Source organism: Phaseolus vulgaris, chromosome 9, assembly GCF_051622355.1.
Source record: "Phaseolus vulgaris cultivar YP4 chromosome 9, ASM5162235v1, whole genome shotgun sequence".
Classification (NCBI taxonomy): Eukaryota; Viridiplantae; Streptophyta; class Magnoliopsida; order Fabales; family Fabaceae; genus Phaseolus; species Phaseolus vulgaris.
Window position 1 is genome coordinate 35,661,598 of NC_143506.1, and position 18,435 is coordinate 35,680,032.

The following is an 18,435-nucleotide window of genomic DNA, read 5'->3' on the forward strand; positions in this document are numbered from 1 at the left end:
AGTAGAAACACATTGTTTCGTAATTATAAAAAGAATTATGCATAACAAGTTTAATACTAGAGGAGACACTCTTAAAATAGAATAGTGATGCCTCTTCGAATTCAAAAAATTCATAGTTTAGATGTTTATAACATAAGCACGAATTTTAGGAAACAAATAAAGAAGCATGAGTATTGTGCGTAGTTTATCAACAAAATAGAGAGATGCAGCATACAAATTCTTCCAGGTATGCTCTATTTATTTTTTAAGTTTTATTTCTTTATTTTAAAGGTTTATTCTTCTGGTCCTTTTTTTCTCCTTCCATCTCACATTACAATTTTTCTCTATTATGAGCATAAACAATAGTATTTGACCTTCTAATATTGACAGTTTGAAACTATCTTTCATGTAGGTCACTTGCCAGAAAAGAAAAACATCAAAAAATTTGATAATTATGGCTGAAAATTTAACTATTAAACGCAAACATAATTTATTTCCATTTTTCATTTCCTGACCAAATGAAATTGAGACAAAGTATGTCTTTGTCAAGTATTTTAACATTCTTTTTTATCATTAGTTATACAGATCATTCTCAAGTTGCACCTTGTGTTATTTATTTCTAAAGCACAATGTGTTTTTAACCAATAATCAACATTGTCGTCATGTATAGGTCATATACTTAGGCCTTTTTATTTTACTTTAATTAAATTTTATACATCATTTTTGTCTTCTATCAATGTATTTTTTTTACTTTATATGAATTTGTGACATACTTTTTTGTAGGAAATATTCATACTCGATTATTTCACCAAGATGGGAGAAATTAGGGTGGATAATGACTATTTATGAATGAGCTGCATTATATGATTATCTCATGAGGATGGGAGAAATTGTCTTGGATAATGACTATATTTGTGAAGGAAATCATAAAAGTACTCAAATTCATAATTAAATAGTTAGGTGGGTGCATGCAATTATGACTCTACTAAGTATTTTAATTGTTGTTTTAGTCTCATGAATACTGAAGACCCATCTTCAAAGTGAAAGTGTAAATATTATGGAGCCATGATGTTGTATACTGAGAGATGGCAGAAAATTTGGAATCTTACCAATTCCATGTTTTCCTCATGTTGTCTACAAGGAAAAAATTATAGTGCCAAGTGCGGGTGCCTGACTAGTAAATTTATAAAAGAATTTAGTGTTTTAAAATAAAACTACTTCACAAAATACCTAAGAATACAAAATTACATATATGTTGCCACCCTCCAGGGTTTCAAATAAATAAACAAAATGTGAGAAACTTTAACCAGCCAATACCGTGTCAATAACCAAAATAACGCATTCTCTGCAACAAGTGTCTTCTGAATGATAAGGATCCAATTCAACCCACCAATGAAACATACAAACAATCAATATACTCCCTTCTTTTCAAAATAAGTGACGTAAAAGCTTTTACAAAATATTAAGAAAACTAATAAATTAATAAGTTGAACAAATTTCCTAATTTATCCTTATAATTTATAATTTATTCTGCGACAAGGACTATTTTTACCATATTAATAATTTATAAATTTGGAATAAAATATTAAATGTTTATTAAAATCCTAAATCGTGACTCTTTGATTTTACTAAATTAACACGTCACTTACTTTGATATGAAGAGAATACTTTCTAACACACTGTTTCCAATACATTATTATTGAGTAAAAATCACATGAGTTCCGATAAATGATATATGTATGGGTCTTCCTTAATTTAAAGTGTTTCATTTATTATTCAGGAACACATGAATTATACCCAATAATAAACAATGCGGTGGAAATAATGCGTTAGAATGTGTTTACTGGATCACAATTAAGGGTGCAGGCCACCAATGAAATTTTGAAAGCAAAATGAAGACAAGATAAAAAACCATGGCTAGCACTTGCATTGCACCTACCTATCTCTGCATCGTGGGGTTTCACATGGAGGAGGAGGTACACCAAATACCCAATCGAGGACATTCAAGTATTTGGATCTAAACACTTCCCTCTCCTCTGCATAACAATGCATTATGATGGCTGTTGACAAACTGAAAACCACCACATCAGCCCTCTTGATCCTTCTTGATTGTGGCAGATATCCTGCATCAGCTACACATGTAAAGAAACTCTCAATGGCCCGGGCAAGGCAGTACAACGATATTTCTATTCGCCTGCTTTTCTTCTCAATGGCCAATGCAAGGCCAGTTGGAAACTGCACGATAATGCAAAGTTCAACTTTAACGTATAAAGTGTTAATGCAATTGAAATTACATACTGTTTCCAAGAAATAATACAATTAGAAATACCTTCAATCAGTCATAAAAAAAATGGATGCAGTTAGTAACATACCGTTCCCATGGCCACCATTGGAATGTTACATCTTTTGAAAATCCTGAAAAGAAAGCATGTCCACATCCTGAAGAACAGAGTCATTTGTATCAGACATGTCAGTTTTACATTTATGAAAAAATCATGTCGTTTAAGTAAATAAATAATGAGCCCAAGCAAAGAAGAATAAGAATAAGAAAAGGCTAGTAAATGCAAAAGCTTGAGCTATTTACTACAGAATCATGAATGATTTTACAATATATAACACACCCAAACGCAAAAGCCCTAATTGTTTGAATCGTGGATGATACAACGACCCACTTACCTTTGCTGAAATTCAACTTTTTATTAGAGGTATAGCAACAAGGATGAACATTTTAGACCACTTGATTATAGAGGATTTGATACGATATTAGAAATGAGCCCTAAAAGCTGTTGTAAGGAAGGAACCTTGTTTAAATCTTACTATAAAAAAGTATTTTAACCATATTAGAAATGTACACTTGATGTTGGGCTATCAGCAAATTAATAGGTGATTAGATGGTTCATAACATGGTATCAATCATGAACCATTTGAGAAAGAAACACAATGAGTTAAGATCCAATTGCAAGGTATGGAATTTGAGCCTCACATTGGACATGGGATTCTAATGCGGTTCATAAGGCTTTGGGCACTTCTACTACAACAGCAGCTTGCATTTGTAGTGTGGTTTCCCTAAGATTCTTATCAACTTGTATCAAAGCCTTCCACCACGTCTCTCAAACTGCAACCGAGCAGTAGGGGTGGTGACACCAGCATTGTAATGTTTGCCTGGGCCTAGTGAACAGCAAGCCCATGTGAGTGTTGAGGCTGGAGAGCATGGTGGGGGTGTTAGAATCCAATTGCTACGTATTGGACGTAATGGTTTTACATTTACAAAACTTCTCTACTAGCACAGACAAACAATTGTACATAAGAAAGAAAACAAGTATTTAAAACTAGGTGTTCTCATTTCATCTCTCAACAGAACCATATACCTAATTGAAGCTGATGTACAGCAGTGATAGAAAATCTTTTGAATAAAAACAATGGAAAACTGCCATATTGATTAGATGGTAGTATATGTTTCACCATTATGCAGCTGAATCTGTTTGTTTTATCAGAACTACATAGAGAGCCTTTTATATATCGGTAATTGTATTTAAAATAAACTTGAACAACTCAACTAAAACTTCTATGCGAGCATGTTGACCCTCATATCTAGAGGTGGCAAAACATGTTGCCCTGCCAAGCCCATATTCTAAAGGGACTGCAATTTTTAGGTTCAAACTGGCCTTATGTCAAAAACCAACAAACCATTTTGACCCATTTTGAAAAAAGTTAAAAATGAAAAAAATAGTTTTAAATATTAAAAAAAATATGTATTTAAAAAAAAATAGGTCATATTAATGAAATTAATTTTAATTTGATATAATAATATGATATATAAACTGGACTTACACATTTTCTGGACTTTTCAGGTCTGTCCATCAGGCCAAGCCCAATCTGACAGCTCTACTTATATCCCACATGAGCAGCATGATTGGAAGTATCAAACTCAACTAGCAAATTTAGCAGTAAGACTACCAATAACAATATAGTAGTGCACGAACAAGCTTTTTGATGCTTACCAAGCAGAAGCGCAATACACAGACAGAAACAAGCTTGATCTCGCTGTGCCAAAAAGACCCTTGGCTAATATTGTGCTGGGCCTGCACATTTTAATAATGGGAATAAGAGCAAAACTATATAATCTCATTAAATCTGTCATAACTACATGACACAGTATGATCTTTATATTGTGCCAAGAGACAACAACCTCTTTTGAACTACAATTATTGACTAAAATTTTATTGGAGGGTCCCACTTCTCATTTAATGCCTCTCTATCCTGATTTTGTAGTTTTCAATAAATTTCAACCAACTATGAAGAGTGTTGCTAGAACTCATTTTCATGAAAAAACTAGCACATGTGCCACTGATAATATACTCACTTCAAAAAGCTATGTACAATAAAACTTATATCATAGCTCTCGGAAATTTAATCCTGATATAACATGTTTTGTAAAAGTACGGCATAGGATCAGGTGAAGAGTAAATCGGTGGCAGTATATTCCTTTTAGATCATCACCTTTTTAAAAGTCCTTTTCTATGAACTATAAGTGCAGGTATCAGATAAACTGGAAGATAAACAGGTAGTGCTCTTTGATAAGCTTGAAGGAGAAAAGTGAAGATATGTCCAGTGCATGATTGATTCCCATGTACAATCTGCAAAGTATCATTGGTTTTAAATGCCAGAAGAAGAGACAACAATCACAATTTCTATCATGGCTAATTATTAAATTTTGAACAGATCTAGAAGACATGTTTCAAAGTAAAATTACAGAATGCATGGCTCAATATAACGCATCAGGTGACAGGAAGGTAAAGTTGAACACAACCCAGAAGAGAAAAGAAAAGAAAAACTACATATTTTCACCAAAGAGCAGACATTTATTAAATCCAGTTTACTTTGTATTCACAAATTAAATGAGTTAGCATTTGTCGTAAGATACATAATCCTACAATTCAATCCCAATGAAGAAGTTGACATTACTGTTATGGTGCAATCAAATTTAACTACAAATTTCATCATGAACATGATGCTAAAAAACTAAGTTTTCTTATTAAAACAATTGATAGAGAAAGATAGGAAAAAATCACAATATTCTGTATTTCATACCGAGCATGGGACTTTCATATCCGGTTTTAATTTCACATCGACACCCATGGTCTTGTAGTAATTCTCAATTGCACCCAAATTAGTGAAAGGCTTGCCACTGGCTATATCTTTTACACCTTGTAAGATAACTGGATCCTTTCCACCATGTTTATTGAGAAAGGATTTATATGTAGCTGGTAAACTGTCTTGCTTTAATATATAAGCAGACCTGAAACCAAAATATTGTCCATTATCATTCATCCGTTTTGGAAAAAGAAAATTCAAACACTATTAAAACATTAAAGTAGGGAGAGGGCAAGAAGGATACAAAAGAGTCTAATTTGCAGCAGCATAGCTCAGAAAAGAAACTATCAAGGGTGTATCTGTATGGACACAATCATAGCTGTAAAAGGAGACATTTTCATTTACATCAATTTAAGTGGCATCCAACGTTTTCTACAATATCAAAAGTAATGCGTCATCTACACTACATGACATAAATCTCAAGGGTTATCCAGGGGAATTTTAAGATGGGTAACAGGTTTATCAGTATGAATTCTTTTCAGTTCCTTTCATTATTTCATTTCTATTTATCGAATAACATCTTATTTACCAGACTACTATAGGACAACATGTATTATATGGTTTCTAACTAGCATTTATATATATATATATATATATATATATATATATATATATATATATATATCCCAATTGTAAGACAACTAGACAAGGTAACCCCGCACCTTCAGTCTCCCTAAGCACAAAGCATGACTATCTAGTCACAAAACTGATTACTAGTCAAAAAATTGTTGAGCATTCAAATCAATGTCCATATATAACCATTTTTATATAATAAAAATAATGCATCACACTCGTACCTAAGTACAGACATGCTTTATCAATGAACTGAACAAAACAACGCGGATCCATCCACACAATCCAACGACCTTAAACTGTGTTAAACACCAAGTCAAACACAGACTATGTTACAGAAATCACAAAACCAGACCATAAAATTTGAAAGACTAGATGACATATTCAAAGGTGATACTAAGCTAAAAAAAAAGAATAAACAGGGACAGCCATTTAAAAAATGTAATGACAGAACATTTCCTCAGTAAAAATTAACCAAAAAAATAGAGAAAGGGTAATTAACATGATCACATACAATATCTGTGAGGAGGAGAGACACATGAGGAAAATGTCACCGTGCTTCCACGTGAGAGGCTTAAAAAATTTTCCAAACCGTTTGCTCTTAATCCCACAACGAGACGCCAAGACAGCAGCACGCATGAGAATGTAAATCGCCAAACTCGTGTGCTGATCTTCTAACCCTGTCAGAAGCATCGAAGACCCGGCCACTGCCCCTGCTACCAGAGCCCTCCACCTCGCTGTCCTGAACCACAACAAAAACTCAATCATCACCACTCCCACTCCACAAAACCAAACAACAACTACTCTAGAGAACAACACACTTAACACCCTGCTTTAAAGAACTAAACGGGGGGAAATAAACAATAAAACTTTTTTCCATAAAATAAAATCAACTCATGCACTTCAAAGTTCATAAAATTTCTCTCATATAACTGAACAAAGTAGATAGATTGATTCTAACTTACCATGAGTAAGTGCTTAGTAGAAACTTTATCCAAACGGAGCTCAATTCAATTACGTGACTCAAATCACAATTACCAACCAGTAACATGCAACATTCGTAACACCGAGTTTTGAATCAGTTCTACAGAAACCTACATCGTTAGAGTGCTACGCGCATTTTAGTAAGAGAGAAAGAGAACATGCCTACGGTGACCAGCGAGAGCACCGATAACCTCGTCGGTGGACACGAACGTTCCGGCGAAGGTTCCAAGGAAAAGGCCGTATCTCAATGTTTCCTTCAGAGCCGCGACAATTGCACTGTTGTTCGTCACCACAATCCCCTTCCTGAACGAACGAATCGCACAGTTACCCACAAAGCGCTTGAAAGAAAACTGTGTATGTTGCTAGTTTTTCTTACCTTGGCGACTTTTTCCGCGTCCACCGCGCCAAGATCGCGAAGATAGCGAGGCCGCCCTTGATGCCGGCGCCGATTGAGAAACCCTTTGCGGAAGCGACGAGGATTCTCCGGAGCTTCTCCCGCTCGTTTGCCGGGACCGCGTCGACGATGGAGCCGAGCGTCGACGATGCCGTGGAAGGAGCGGCCATTTCGTCGTGTTCATTGGCGAAGCCGTTGATTTCTAGCCGGGAGTAGCGGTGTTCTTCGCCGTGGTCGGCGGAAGACGGCGACATTGAAAGTGAAGCAGTGAGGTATGGGGGGAATTAATTTCAAAGAATGGAGAGCAGGGATGGAAGAGTAAACGATATTTATAGGGTGGCGTAATCTGTTACACGTGTATGGCTCCCAGAGCTACCCATGCTGCACATTCCTTCTTCATTCTATGTTCAAAATTTACATGGATTTGGAAGTTTTTAAATTTTTAAGAATTTGAAATGTTTAAAATTTAATATTTATTATTTCTAAATATTTTGTAATTATTTAAAAAGGGCAGCTTGATTTTTATTGTAAGTGAATTATTTATATATTTATACTTAAAATGAAAATTTGAAAATATTCTTATTTAAATAAGTGAAGTGTGTGAGTATTCTTAATATTATGCAGTGTCGAGTTTGATTGAAAATTTTAGAAATGTCAATTATATGCTACTTTTTATTTTATTTAATATTTTTAATTATCTAATCGAAATTGGACGTTGAAACTAATATATTATTAACTTATATTATACAGTTATGTCATAAATAAAATTATTAAAATAAAGTGCTATCTAATTGTAGATAGAATGAGGATAAGGAAGAAAATGAAATGGGCCCAAATGCAAACAAACATTAAGGACACTATAAAAGAGTGGGCCCAAATGTGGAAAGTGAGGCATAATATTTCTAGTTGATTGTTTAGAAACTGAAATAGAAAGTTCATTTTATGCTCAATGATGTAATAATTGACATAAAAAAACCTCCTTCTATGTCGGTCCAACAAAAATGTAAAAGATTATTTTGCATCAGAGACAAAATTCTTATCAATTAAATATTATATGAGAAAGAAAAAGTTTCTAGACATGTGAAGTATATTTATTAGATTGGAAGTATATACGTTATTATTTTGTAGACCGAATTTTTAGAAGTGCCTATTTTCAATTGAAAGTGTTTGATATTCAATATCCCTATTTCGATGAAGTTGAAATGTTAATGAAATAATTTAAAATGATAATTCAGTTATATGATGAATTCAAATTTCCTTAAAGTAAAATGAATTGTTTGGATAAAACAATTAAAATTTAAAAATTTATATAGGATATTTCAATTAAGTAAAATAGTATAATTTCAAATATATTAATAAAAGAAGGAATGTGAAATTCTAGATTCTCCACTCTGAACACATTATTTGCTTGCTCACACCCAATTGCACCTTCCACTCACTTGTATTCAATATTTTTGCTTTTGCAAACTCTCTCTACTCTTATTCGCACCACACACTCTCTTCGTGTGCACACTTTCCTCTTCAAAGTTCATTTCTCAATTTTGTGATTTAGGTTTTTTATTGTTTTGATATTTGTCTTTCATTATCTAGTTCCAAAGATCTATGGTTTTGTTTATTTATAAATGTCTAGAAATATAAAATTAGTGGAGAGAAATTTATGATAACAAATATGAATAAATAATTGGATTAATCTGTGTTAGTTATGTACTTTCTCACATGTATTTTTCTTTGCATAATTATAGTTACATGTATTAAAACCTTCTAAAGTGTTGTTCTTATCATGTAATAGATTATCCTTCAATTTGTTCAATCAATTAATGACTCATTAAAGAGTAATTAAAGTTGTAAGTAATTTGAGCTTTATATTTGAAAACAAAATATATTTAGTATTAAATCACTTGCTTAAATTAAACTTAAATATTGTAAATAGTGTCAAACGCTCAATTTTATAAATAGGAAAATATGTCATTTTAACAAACTTTTGTTATATAGGTAAGGAAAACTTTTTTTTTTTGTTATGGTATGGAAGCAAAGAATACTTGTTTTCAGTCTTAGAGGTAGATTGACAAAAGATAACTAAGTGTAGTTTCATTTGTAATAAAAGTTTTAATTGTTGGATCTTGGTAAGCTTGACTTAAGAGAGAATTTGACATAACTCGTGTAAACTAGTATAAAAATCTTGTGTTGATATATTTTTAAGTTTTTATCCTTTAGATGGTCTCACAATTTGTGTGAAAAATTTTGCGATTTTATTAAACATATGTTTACTACATTTTTTCAATGTTATTTTGAAATCAAAATAACTAAGTTTTCTCTAAAATTTAAAAATATAAAACAACCTAAATCAATTCTCAAAGACACACATGACTTGTATTTAATCTCTAATTTTCTTATTTTACAAATTAATTTGAGAATTTTTAGAATGAAACATGATTAGAAAACATAAAAATATTAAAAAAAAAATCCGAAAGATCAATTCACATTGAAGATTCATATAATTTTTCTTTATTATATTTCTCTAAACATATAGATCCAAATTTAAATTAATAATTAACCAATTCATTCAATCGAACACACGGGTACTAGTAAGAAAAATACGAATAAAATCAAAATATTATATAGAGTTATCAACTCAGGGTTTAGCTTATTCTTAATTTGATTTCTTTTGATATATATATATATATATATATATATATATTCAATAAAACTAAATAAAAAAATGTATTCATTTATAAATAAGTACTTGAAAATCGAATTTCCGTTTAGTCCTCCACTGTTTGTTTTTGTTTGAGTGAATGAGTAACAAACAATGGTATTCAATTCAAATAATTGTTCCAATACTTCCAAAAAGTCTGGCTTAGAAGTCAAAACTAAGAATTATTTTTAAACACCCGCTTTTGTTAACCCATTAAAACATAAGAGTCTAAAGGGGAAAATAGTTAAAATACAATTAACAAACTTAAAATTAGAATATTGATGTTATCTATGAAGACACAAATGAGAGTTTAAAAACAAATACTCCTCTCAGCAAGTTTTTTAAAGATAATAAAAGCAGTAAAATTTCCGAATGCAATGACTAAACCTATCAAAGATCCTTGAAGCTAAAATAATTTGTAAATAGAATTACTATTTGGTTTCGTTTAATAAACCCCTTACCTAGTTTTACCATTTTAAAAATTATAAGAAAACCACATTGTCCACTAAATAGTAATTAAGACCCTGTCAATCAAACTTTGTCAATAAAACATTCAATAGAAGTAGTACACTGGCGTAAAAACAAAATTATATCCTTACTCTCATTTACCATACTCGAAATTTTCAGATGATATGACAATTTAATCGCGATGATATCAGCTGAACTAGAATACGAACAGAAGTCCAAGCATCAACGCAGTCCAACTGATAAACAAAATGAACCATGTAGACTATAACTTCTACAGTTGATATAGTTCTACCATCCAAGAGGGAAAAAGAAGAAAATTATGGTTCTATCAAGTTAGGAAAAGACTTCTCATTCTTCATCAGAGCCTGAACTTTCTGCACCTTGATCATGTTTTTTCACGGTGCCATTGGCAGCTTGATGCTTATTTTTTGTGTTTTGATCATCTTCTTCATCTTCGCTGTACTCACTCTCGTAGTCATCATCATACTCTTCATCCTCATTGTCTTCATCCTCCTCAACTCCATCCTCCGTGATAGGTCCTTCATCAGCCAAAACAGCACCCCTGGTGCCAGCCCGAGTCCGTTTCAAAATTTTGAGCTTTAAATTTGTCCTTCTGTCACAGCCCAACCAAGAATCACACAAACAATAGCCAGTCAAACTGTAGTTACCCTCTGAAGGGGCTTGAAACTTGCCCAATACCAATCTAGAGCCACCTTTCACCTTCTCAACTGCTTCTGAAACTGCCCTACTAGTCTCCTTCACATTTGCTCCTGACCCTTCCATAGATTCCTCAATTGCCTTAGATGCAGCAGTTAGAGCAGCAGCTTCATCCATGAAACTAACCTTCTGAGAAAACCACACATTATTTGAAACAGAATCTGCAAGCAAAAACCAGTAATTTTCTTCTTTCTGAAATGGGTAGTATGGGGCGTGTGGAAGTGCACCAATCAGGCCATTGCCCCTTTTAACATTTATCCAAGCATGAATTGTCACAATGTCACCCTCTTGTATACCCTCTTCACCTTCAGTCTCACAAGTTACCTCAAGTGTCAAGGAAGGCATCATGTCCAGTACCGTCTCAACGTCTTGCACTTCAGAAGAAGATAACCCACCTATTTGAATAAGCAAGTCAGCTCGCTCCTGAGAATCCATGTCATGAAGTTCCTGAAATGTTCTCACCTTCTGCATATCAAGAAGGAAAATACTTAGGTCCAAAACTCAAGGTCATGGGATCAAATGGGAAATTCAATGACCAAGTAAAAACAGAACAAAGAAATTCAACATTTGAATTTCAAATAACCAACAATAGTCACTATAAGTATAAGTATACACAACTTTGGGCTAATTGTGCACACGAGAGATATCTATGCATTTAAAAAATAAGATAACTCATTAATTCCGCCACTAAAGATGGGATCCAATCCAATAATATTTCCCCATTTCAAAATTGGATGTGAAGGTTTCCTCTCATCTAGCTCAAGTAGTTACACTAACTTAAAGTAAATGGTTCCACTCCACTTTCAAATTCTATAAAACCTCTAAAATCTAAAATATCAAGATTTACTCTTTACTCAAGTTCTCAATAAAGACTAATTACCATTTCACTAACGTGTTATTTTTTCTACACTTATTATTCATTTGAACACTATCTATTTGTCAATCTAGAGAGCACTTGGCATTGACACAAATAAACTTCCATAAAATTGGATCTAGCAAGTAGGTAATTAGCTACAGTTAGATCCCCTGGACAAATGTGTATAAAAAGGTTTGTTGATATCTTAACTCAGGCCAATGCTCAATATCTTTAAACCATGAAAGTATGTGTAAACAATCATTTACAATCGGTTGGCAAGATTAGGTATAATGTTGACATACCTTGCGGGCCACCTTCTTAATAATAGTCTCACTAACATGTGGCAACTGCAGAAACGGTGCAACACCTTCAGGTGATCCACCCGTAGACTTTCTAGCACTGAGAGGAACAGCCTGCATAGGAGGTCATAAATCATGAAAAGCACATCCTATAAATATTGTTTTACATAAAAGCAAAGCAAACAAATATTAATTGATGATATATTCAGTTAAAATGCTTGGCTATTACAAGACAAGAAAAACAAACATGAAAAGCAATGAGAACCGCAAATTTCCACATATCATAAAAGTATACCAATATCTATATGTGCAAAATTTCTGTAGCATAACCCAATTGTGTTGTTCTTGAAGAGATGTCGTTACACCAATTGACAGACATCTACATAAGAACCAAAAGATGCTGGAGGAAAAAAATGAAAAAAGACTTTTGGTTGGCATTTTACTTGGAGGAAGATCAATGACGTCAACCAGCACAGACACATTTTAAATGCTTTTACAAATAAAAATCATATTAGCTAGGTATGACAAATAGAAAAACTGTACATAGCACAAATGTTTCTCTCCTAAACTCCTACAACAGAAGACTGTAGAGGAAAGCAGAAATTCGATTAAATATTGACCATACTTGATAAATCCTCTGATCGTTCTTGTTTGGGTATTTATATTTCTATTTTATACTCCAGTTGTACCAAAAAAACTGTTGAGACTATGGGGGATTTTATGTGGATAGGTTGGAAAAGAGAATCACGATAATGTTCTCCAGTGTAATTTAATGAGATAGAATGTGATAAAACCATAAAGCACTAGCCCTTGTTTATAAAATTAGTAGACTCATAATCCTAATTGAATAAGGAAAAAAAATCATGAAATGTGAGGAACTATGAACACCAATCCTGAGAAAATAAAAAATAATCTAAATTATGCCAAGATACAAAGAATCAAGATATTGAGATATTTCTCCTATATTCTAACAGAGACAAAAAAGAAAATGTGAAATATGTTTACATTATATAGATATATTAGTAAGTGGTTTTCTTTGTCGCTTTAATTAACATAAGTTAAATAGTATTTCCATTTCTCCTATGATAGAAGTATAGGGGAGGCCGAAGTTATGCCATTCCAAGGTGATTGATAAAAAAGCATGGGTAGAGACAAGACAAACAATTACAACTCAACTTACAAACAAATGACAATAAAGAATAAAATGAATATTGTCCCACCACAGTATTCAGCACAGTGAGAGTATTCTGTAAATGTTAACCCAGAACATGACTTGCTTAAAACCAGACATATCAGAAGATGCAATTGGAGAAAATAACAACTGTATATAGCAACTTCAACTTAGATTCATTACCTGGACGATACATTGAGAAAGTTCAACAACACCAATTGCAGGCCTCAGCCATCCATGGCCCTGAGCATTTCGGGGTATAACTGCCATCTTTTAAAGAAAGTGGAGCATTAATAATGTACAGAAATACAAATATCACAGTTTCATGACTAAAATCCAAAAAGAGGGATATCATATACATCATACAAGAGATTGATGACAAGCAAAAGTAAATATTACAATGACCAACCAGTATGTATAATAAGCACATTTTCATGATAGGTATGATCTTAGATTTGGTACTGTAAATCTCAGTAACCCGTTACCCTACTTACTTCTATACCTTCTTTGCAGTAGCACAAGGAAAATACTAAAAGCTACCAAAACTACTTTTAAAAACACAACAGAATAGCTTAAGAGAAATGTCATACGGTCTGATCTTATCATTTAATTAGGCTTTCAGATATTTGCCAGGAAAGTAATGCCAAGACATTCATGACAGAGTTGGGGAATAAATTTGTCATGTGTAGCGCTATTCTTTACAGAATCCATCAATAACAAAAACCACACAGCTCATGAAATTATTTATTACCCCTAATCAGTTCCCTTTTACAATATAACCTTGTTCCAGTTCACTCATAAGGGAGGGAAGCTGAAAATATTCCACATGTTTGATTAAGGTGTTTAGATACAACTTATTTTGCTTCTACCAAAAGGGAAAGAGAATATTCCCCTACTAAAAGTTAACAACATAGTCTACTTAGATAAATAAGATCAAATAGTAAGTCATTCACCTTCATTAATTCTTCAAGAAGGCGGGGAGCTGTTTCTAAAATTCTTCTGAAATCACTCTGTAAAGATGGAGACAAGGCTGCAAATTCACGGGTCAACTGAGCTTGAACTAACAGCTCTGTCTGAAAGAAAATGTGAAAGATGTTAGCTCATAATGAAAGATCAGAGTAGGACACTTGTGCTCCCAGAAGGAAAAATAAATAAAAAATATAAAGATTCAATAGGCTTAGCCATACAAGAAGATACCTTAACCAGTGCAGGATGCTGCTTCCAAAACTTAGCCTGTTCCTGCTTGATGTTTTTGAGGTCAAGATTCAACTCACTTCTTACCAACATAAAAAGCTTCTGAAGAGGCTCATCATCAGTCCTACGAACTGGAATTTCCATATATTCAGCAGCTTTGATGAAAACATCCATGACTTTGCTGTACAACATCACAAATAATAAACTTGAAAGTTTAGAACGGGTTAAATAAAATAACCCAACTGTTTTATTTTAAATCTCAGATAAGTAGTATTTTAATCCCAATGTTCATCAATGTTGTAGCACAATTTAATCTGGTAAGTTCAGTATGAAATGGAAAGGGGTTTTAAAATCTTATTTATTTTATATGAACATCCTTTTGCAAACTAACACTGGTGATATTTCTAATTGAACTTCAAGCTAATTTAAATATATAAAGAAATAGATAAGCATACATCAACAACAAAACCTAATGAATGGAAAAGTTTAATGGCTTACTGCATAAAATTCAGTGCTCTGTATCCTCAAAGAATATTGATGAAAATAAAAAGACTGGAAGAGTTTAACTAGAAAAACAATGTACAGACCTGGGGGCCAAAGAAGGCTTCATGAGGTAATAGTAAGTGGAAAGTGTTTGATGCATCACATAGTTGCCAGTATACTTTGACGATCTGGAGAGATAAACAACAGCAATAACCAGTGGCAAGAGAATACACACACCAACAATCCAAAGCAAAAGTATTCCCCCAGATGCCCCATCAATATTTAGCAGGAATTGTGGAAGAGCTATACCCATTTGAAATCCCTGCAATAAAATATGATGTATATTTCAACAGTGTAAAACAAAAAGATACAAGTGTCTTAACATTTTTCCATAACCTTGTGTGTTTATTACCTGCCGGCCATCTGGATGGCCATATTTTTCATAATTTTCACGAGCTGTTGGATCTGTAAGTGCTTGATAAGCCTTGGCAATGTACTCAACAAAGTACTTGTGTGCCTCTAAATGAAAGAGATAAAAATATATCAGTTACATGTTTAATTGGAGAAAACCAGCATCCCAGCAAACATTAAAGTTTGCAATGCAACAACACAAAAATAAACAATTGAAACACCTTCAACCTGGATCTGGATTTTTATCTGGATGGTATTGAATTGAAAGCCTCCTATACTTTTTCTTTATTTCAGACTCTGCCGCTCCAGGCTCTAATCCTAGAATACTAAATGGATCGAATATTTCAATCTGTATAAAATTTACAGGAAAAAATTCAAAATGTGCACCATTGGAGCCCTCAACCAGTGAGTAAAATGTTATACAACAAGTACAAGATCCCTCAATACTAATCAAATCACAAGCAATGGAATAGCTGAATTGATTTTAACTTTTTAATAGTTTACCTCACGACTCATGGTCTTTATGTAATAAACCAGAATAATCATAATCACCCAAAGCAGTAACAATGTCATGTTACTACAGGTTGAGACATTCGAAATCTGCAAAATCAAAGAGAAAAGAACGAGTAAGAAGGAGAAACAAGACATAATACCAGAGTTAGATTAAATACCACAAGTAAATAACTAAGCAATCATCTAAGACATTGAAATAAACATATCATTAAATGATCTCACCCTCTTGAATATCGATTTATGGTACTTCCCCGACCGCGAGCATTCAGAGCACTGACAGTGTATGCTCTTTGATTTCTTAGAGGCAGCTCGGCACAACTTTGTAATTGTATATGGCACTATAGGAATGGCCATTATTGTCAAGATGAATATTGGGAACAGTGCACTATTTTCCTCTGAAGCAGCCATCGTTCCCTTCTACACCCAACAACCTCGATAGTTACCAGACCTGCAAAGAAATCTCTCGTTATTACTCACAACCCAATCTCCAGACACAGTCTTTCATCAGGAAAAAAAAAATTAAGTAACAACCCACAGAAACACAAAACCCAGAACTCACAAAAATGGTCCCAACAACGTTTACGGTGGACAGAAAACCTGACAGAATTCTAAAAAATTGAGATTATCAATTAGTGTCCCTCGTGAGAAACCCAATCTAGGTTTCATAAAGGATTCTAAAAGCATTAGATGTGCGAAGGGAAAAACACGAATCATCAAATTCTAATCGAAACAGCAACACGAAACGAATTCCCCTTTCCTCACACACACACAATGCAAAGCAGCTTCAATTTCAGTTACAGACTAATAAAGTATACGTTTCAGACAGTCACAGGCGGCAGAAAGTGAAAATGCGCGGTTTCAAAATCTCCAAAAACCTAATCAGCAACAAATTAGGGAATCCAGAGGTTTAATTGAGGAAATTAGAGGTCAAATCGAATTGAAATAACAAGGAAATCAAATCCAAACGAAATGAAAGAGATCGAAAACGCAAAGGCACGCAGAAAGAGAGAAAGAGAGAGAGACCTGGGTCTTGGGATTCGAAAAGATGGAATGAAAGGTCAACTTCGATGGGGGAGGGAAATTGGAGGAAATGGAACCTGAGAACACAGAGTGAGGGAGATGAGATCGCAGCACACAGAGAAACAGGGACAATTAAATAATTTTACGCCTTAAATATTATTTTAGTCCATATGAAATTAATGAACTCTTCATTTTAGAGTCCATAAAAATAAATGGGCATAAATTATTATTTAATTATAATGTAATATTTAGTAAAAAAAATAGTTGTAGTGTAATTGTTTTTTACGTGAAACAAACATTATTTAATAAATTAACATAAGTCAGTTTAATTTAGATTTTTCTAATCCCTTCCTCAATTTAACATTACAGTTGCTTAGGTCAATTAGTCTTCTAAAACATACAATTATTTTTTAATCTTATAAATAAAGACTTAATTATATTTGTGAACAATAGTATCATTTCATTTTTTAATTAAATACTAAAATATAAATTAAATCAATGGTATTTTTTATAAAAATAATTAAAGTTTCAATTGTTTTCATCATTCAATTAAAAAATATAAATTTTGAACATCAAGTAAAAAAAATCAAGAGAAATTCAATTAAATTTATGAAAAATTTAAAATTTCAATTATGTCATTTTTCCAAATATTTACGTGGAAACGTCGCGTCAAACCAATTTACAGTAAAATTACTCAATTAAAAAATATAAAATATTTTGACTTTTTATATAACAAAAAATTAATAAAAAATAATTTAAAATATTCACATTATGATAAACTTAAAACTTATTTATATTTTTTATTTTTTATATACGAGACACATAATCAATAACAATTTAAAATAAGAATGACTTTATCCTGATAAAATCAAATGAAAATAACAATTAAAAAATATTAAATGTTTAACATTTAATAATATTAATGTTTTTCATCCACCTCATTACTACATACCTAATGAAGAAGATAATTTGCACACTCTCACTCATTAGACTAATTTCATTTCTAAAGTGAAAATAAAATATATATACATACTTTGTGATTAAACTTTAGGTAAAAGAGAATATTATTTTCGTATCTCTTCACTTTTCCAACCAAATAAATATATAATTATTTTTCTCGTCAAAATTAAGATTTAATAATAGTAATTTATATACGTAAATTAAAAATAAAAACTAACACGTATAATATCTTATTTTATAGTTAATTCACTTACATTTGTCACTATATAATATCCAAGTAAGTAACAATACCAAGTACACGAGGATTAACTTTTGTATATTATTTTTAAATGACTAAACAGCGTTTTTGGAAGATCATTTTTTTTTAAATTTTGTTCAAAATTTAAAAATAATTGCATTATATTAAAGGACTAAAAATATACTGAAATAAAAATATTAAATGAGAGAAATAAGTTACTCTAAAAATAACTTTCTCACACTTAATTTTCTTTTAATCTCAAAATCATAACAAATTGTTTACTATAACTCTTAGATTAAGAAAAAGAAACGAAGAATATAAATAAA

The 18,435-nt window shown here is 32.4% G+C and overlaps 2 protein-coding genes across 14 annotated transcripts; both read right to left on the reverse strand.

Moving 5' to 3' along the window:
• Positions 1–1,013: 1,013 nt before the first annotated feature.
• Positions 1,014–7,394, reverse strand: LOC137821233 (uncharacterized). Of its 13 annotated transcripts, none has more exons than XR_016515620.1 (10): positions 7,067–7,392; positions 6,853–6,993; positions 6,221–6,448; positions 5,071–5,278; positions 4,480–4,616; positions 3,981–4,061; positions 2,963–3,180; positions 2,352–2,418; positions 1,919–2,214; positions 1,131–1,340 (listed from the first exon to the last, which is right to left on the reverse strand). XR_016515620.1 is itself a non-coding variant. In XM_090295403.1 (10 exons), the coding sequence occupies exons 4-10, from the start codon at positions 5,942–5,944 to the stop codon at positions 1,301–1,303; spliced, it is 843 nt and encodes a 280-aa protein (XP_090151529.1). In that variant the 5' UTR covers positions 5,945–6,005; positions 6,221–6,448; positions 6,853–6,993; positions 7,067–7,387; the 3' UTR covers positions 1,131–1,300. The 13 variants fall into 13 exon arrangements, 6 of the variants coding, with proteins under 6 accessions (XP_068481832.1, XP_090151527.1, XP_090151529.1 ...); XM_090295403.1 differs by lacking the exon at positions 2,963–3,180 and adding an exon at positions 5,931–6,005 and having other exon boundaries at positions 7,067–7,387; XR_016515621.1 differs by having other exon boundaries at positions 1,301–1,340; positions 2,963–3,147.
• Positions 7,395–10,355: 2,961 nt separating this feature from the next.
• On the reverse strand, positions 10,356–17,089 carry LOC137823075 (dnaJ protein ERDJ2A). The gene is made up of 11 exons (XM_068628191.2): positions 16,915–17,089; positions 16,114–16,339; positions 15,883–15,978; positions 15,607–15,727; positions 15,380–15,486; positions 15,072–15,289; positions 14,488–14,665; positions 14,244–14,363; positions 13,474–13,560; positions 12,123–12,233; positions 10,356–11,429 (listed from the first exon to the last, which is right to left on the reverse strand). Exons 2-11 carry the CDS (start codon positions 16,297–16,299, stop codon positions 10,596–10,598), a joined length of 2,058 nt encoding a protein of 685 aa, XP_068484292.1. The 5' UTR covers positions 16,300–16,339; positions 16,915–17,089; the 3' UTR covers positions 10,356–10,595.
• Positions 17,090–18,435: the final 1,346 nt, after the last annotated feature.

What these genes read in the sequence shown, in the direction of transcription:
- LOC137821233 (XM_068625731.2), bottom strand. Translation starts at nt 7,338, where the DNA reads ATGTCGCCGTCTTCCGCCGACCACGGCGAAGAACACCGCTACTCCCGG. An exon ending in CTCTCCTCCTCACAGATATT is followed by an intron (nt 5,279 to 6,220) that starts GTATGTGATCAT and finishes TTTTGGTTTCAG; the next exon opens with GTCTGCTTATATATTAAAGC. An exon ending in AGAAAAGGACTTTTAAAAAG is followed by an intron (nt 4,062 to 4,479) that starts GTGATGATCTAA and finishes TAAAATGTGCAG; the next exon opens with GCCCAGCACAATATTAGCCA.
- LOC137823075 (XM_068628191.2), bottom strand. Translation starts at nt 16,299, where the DNA reads ATGGCTGCTTCAGAGGAAAATAGTGCACTGTTCCCAATATTCATCTTG. An exon ending in TAAAGACCATGAGTCGTGAG is followed by an intron (nt 15,728 to 15,882) that starts GTAAACTATTAA and finishes AATTTTATACAG; the next exon opens with ATTGAAATATTCGATCCATT. An exon ending in TTTCTCAATGTATCGTCCAG is followed by an intron (nt 12,234 to 13,473) that starts GTAATGAATCTA and finishes CCTCCTATGCAG; the next exon opens with GCTGTTCCTCTCAGTGCTAG.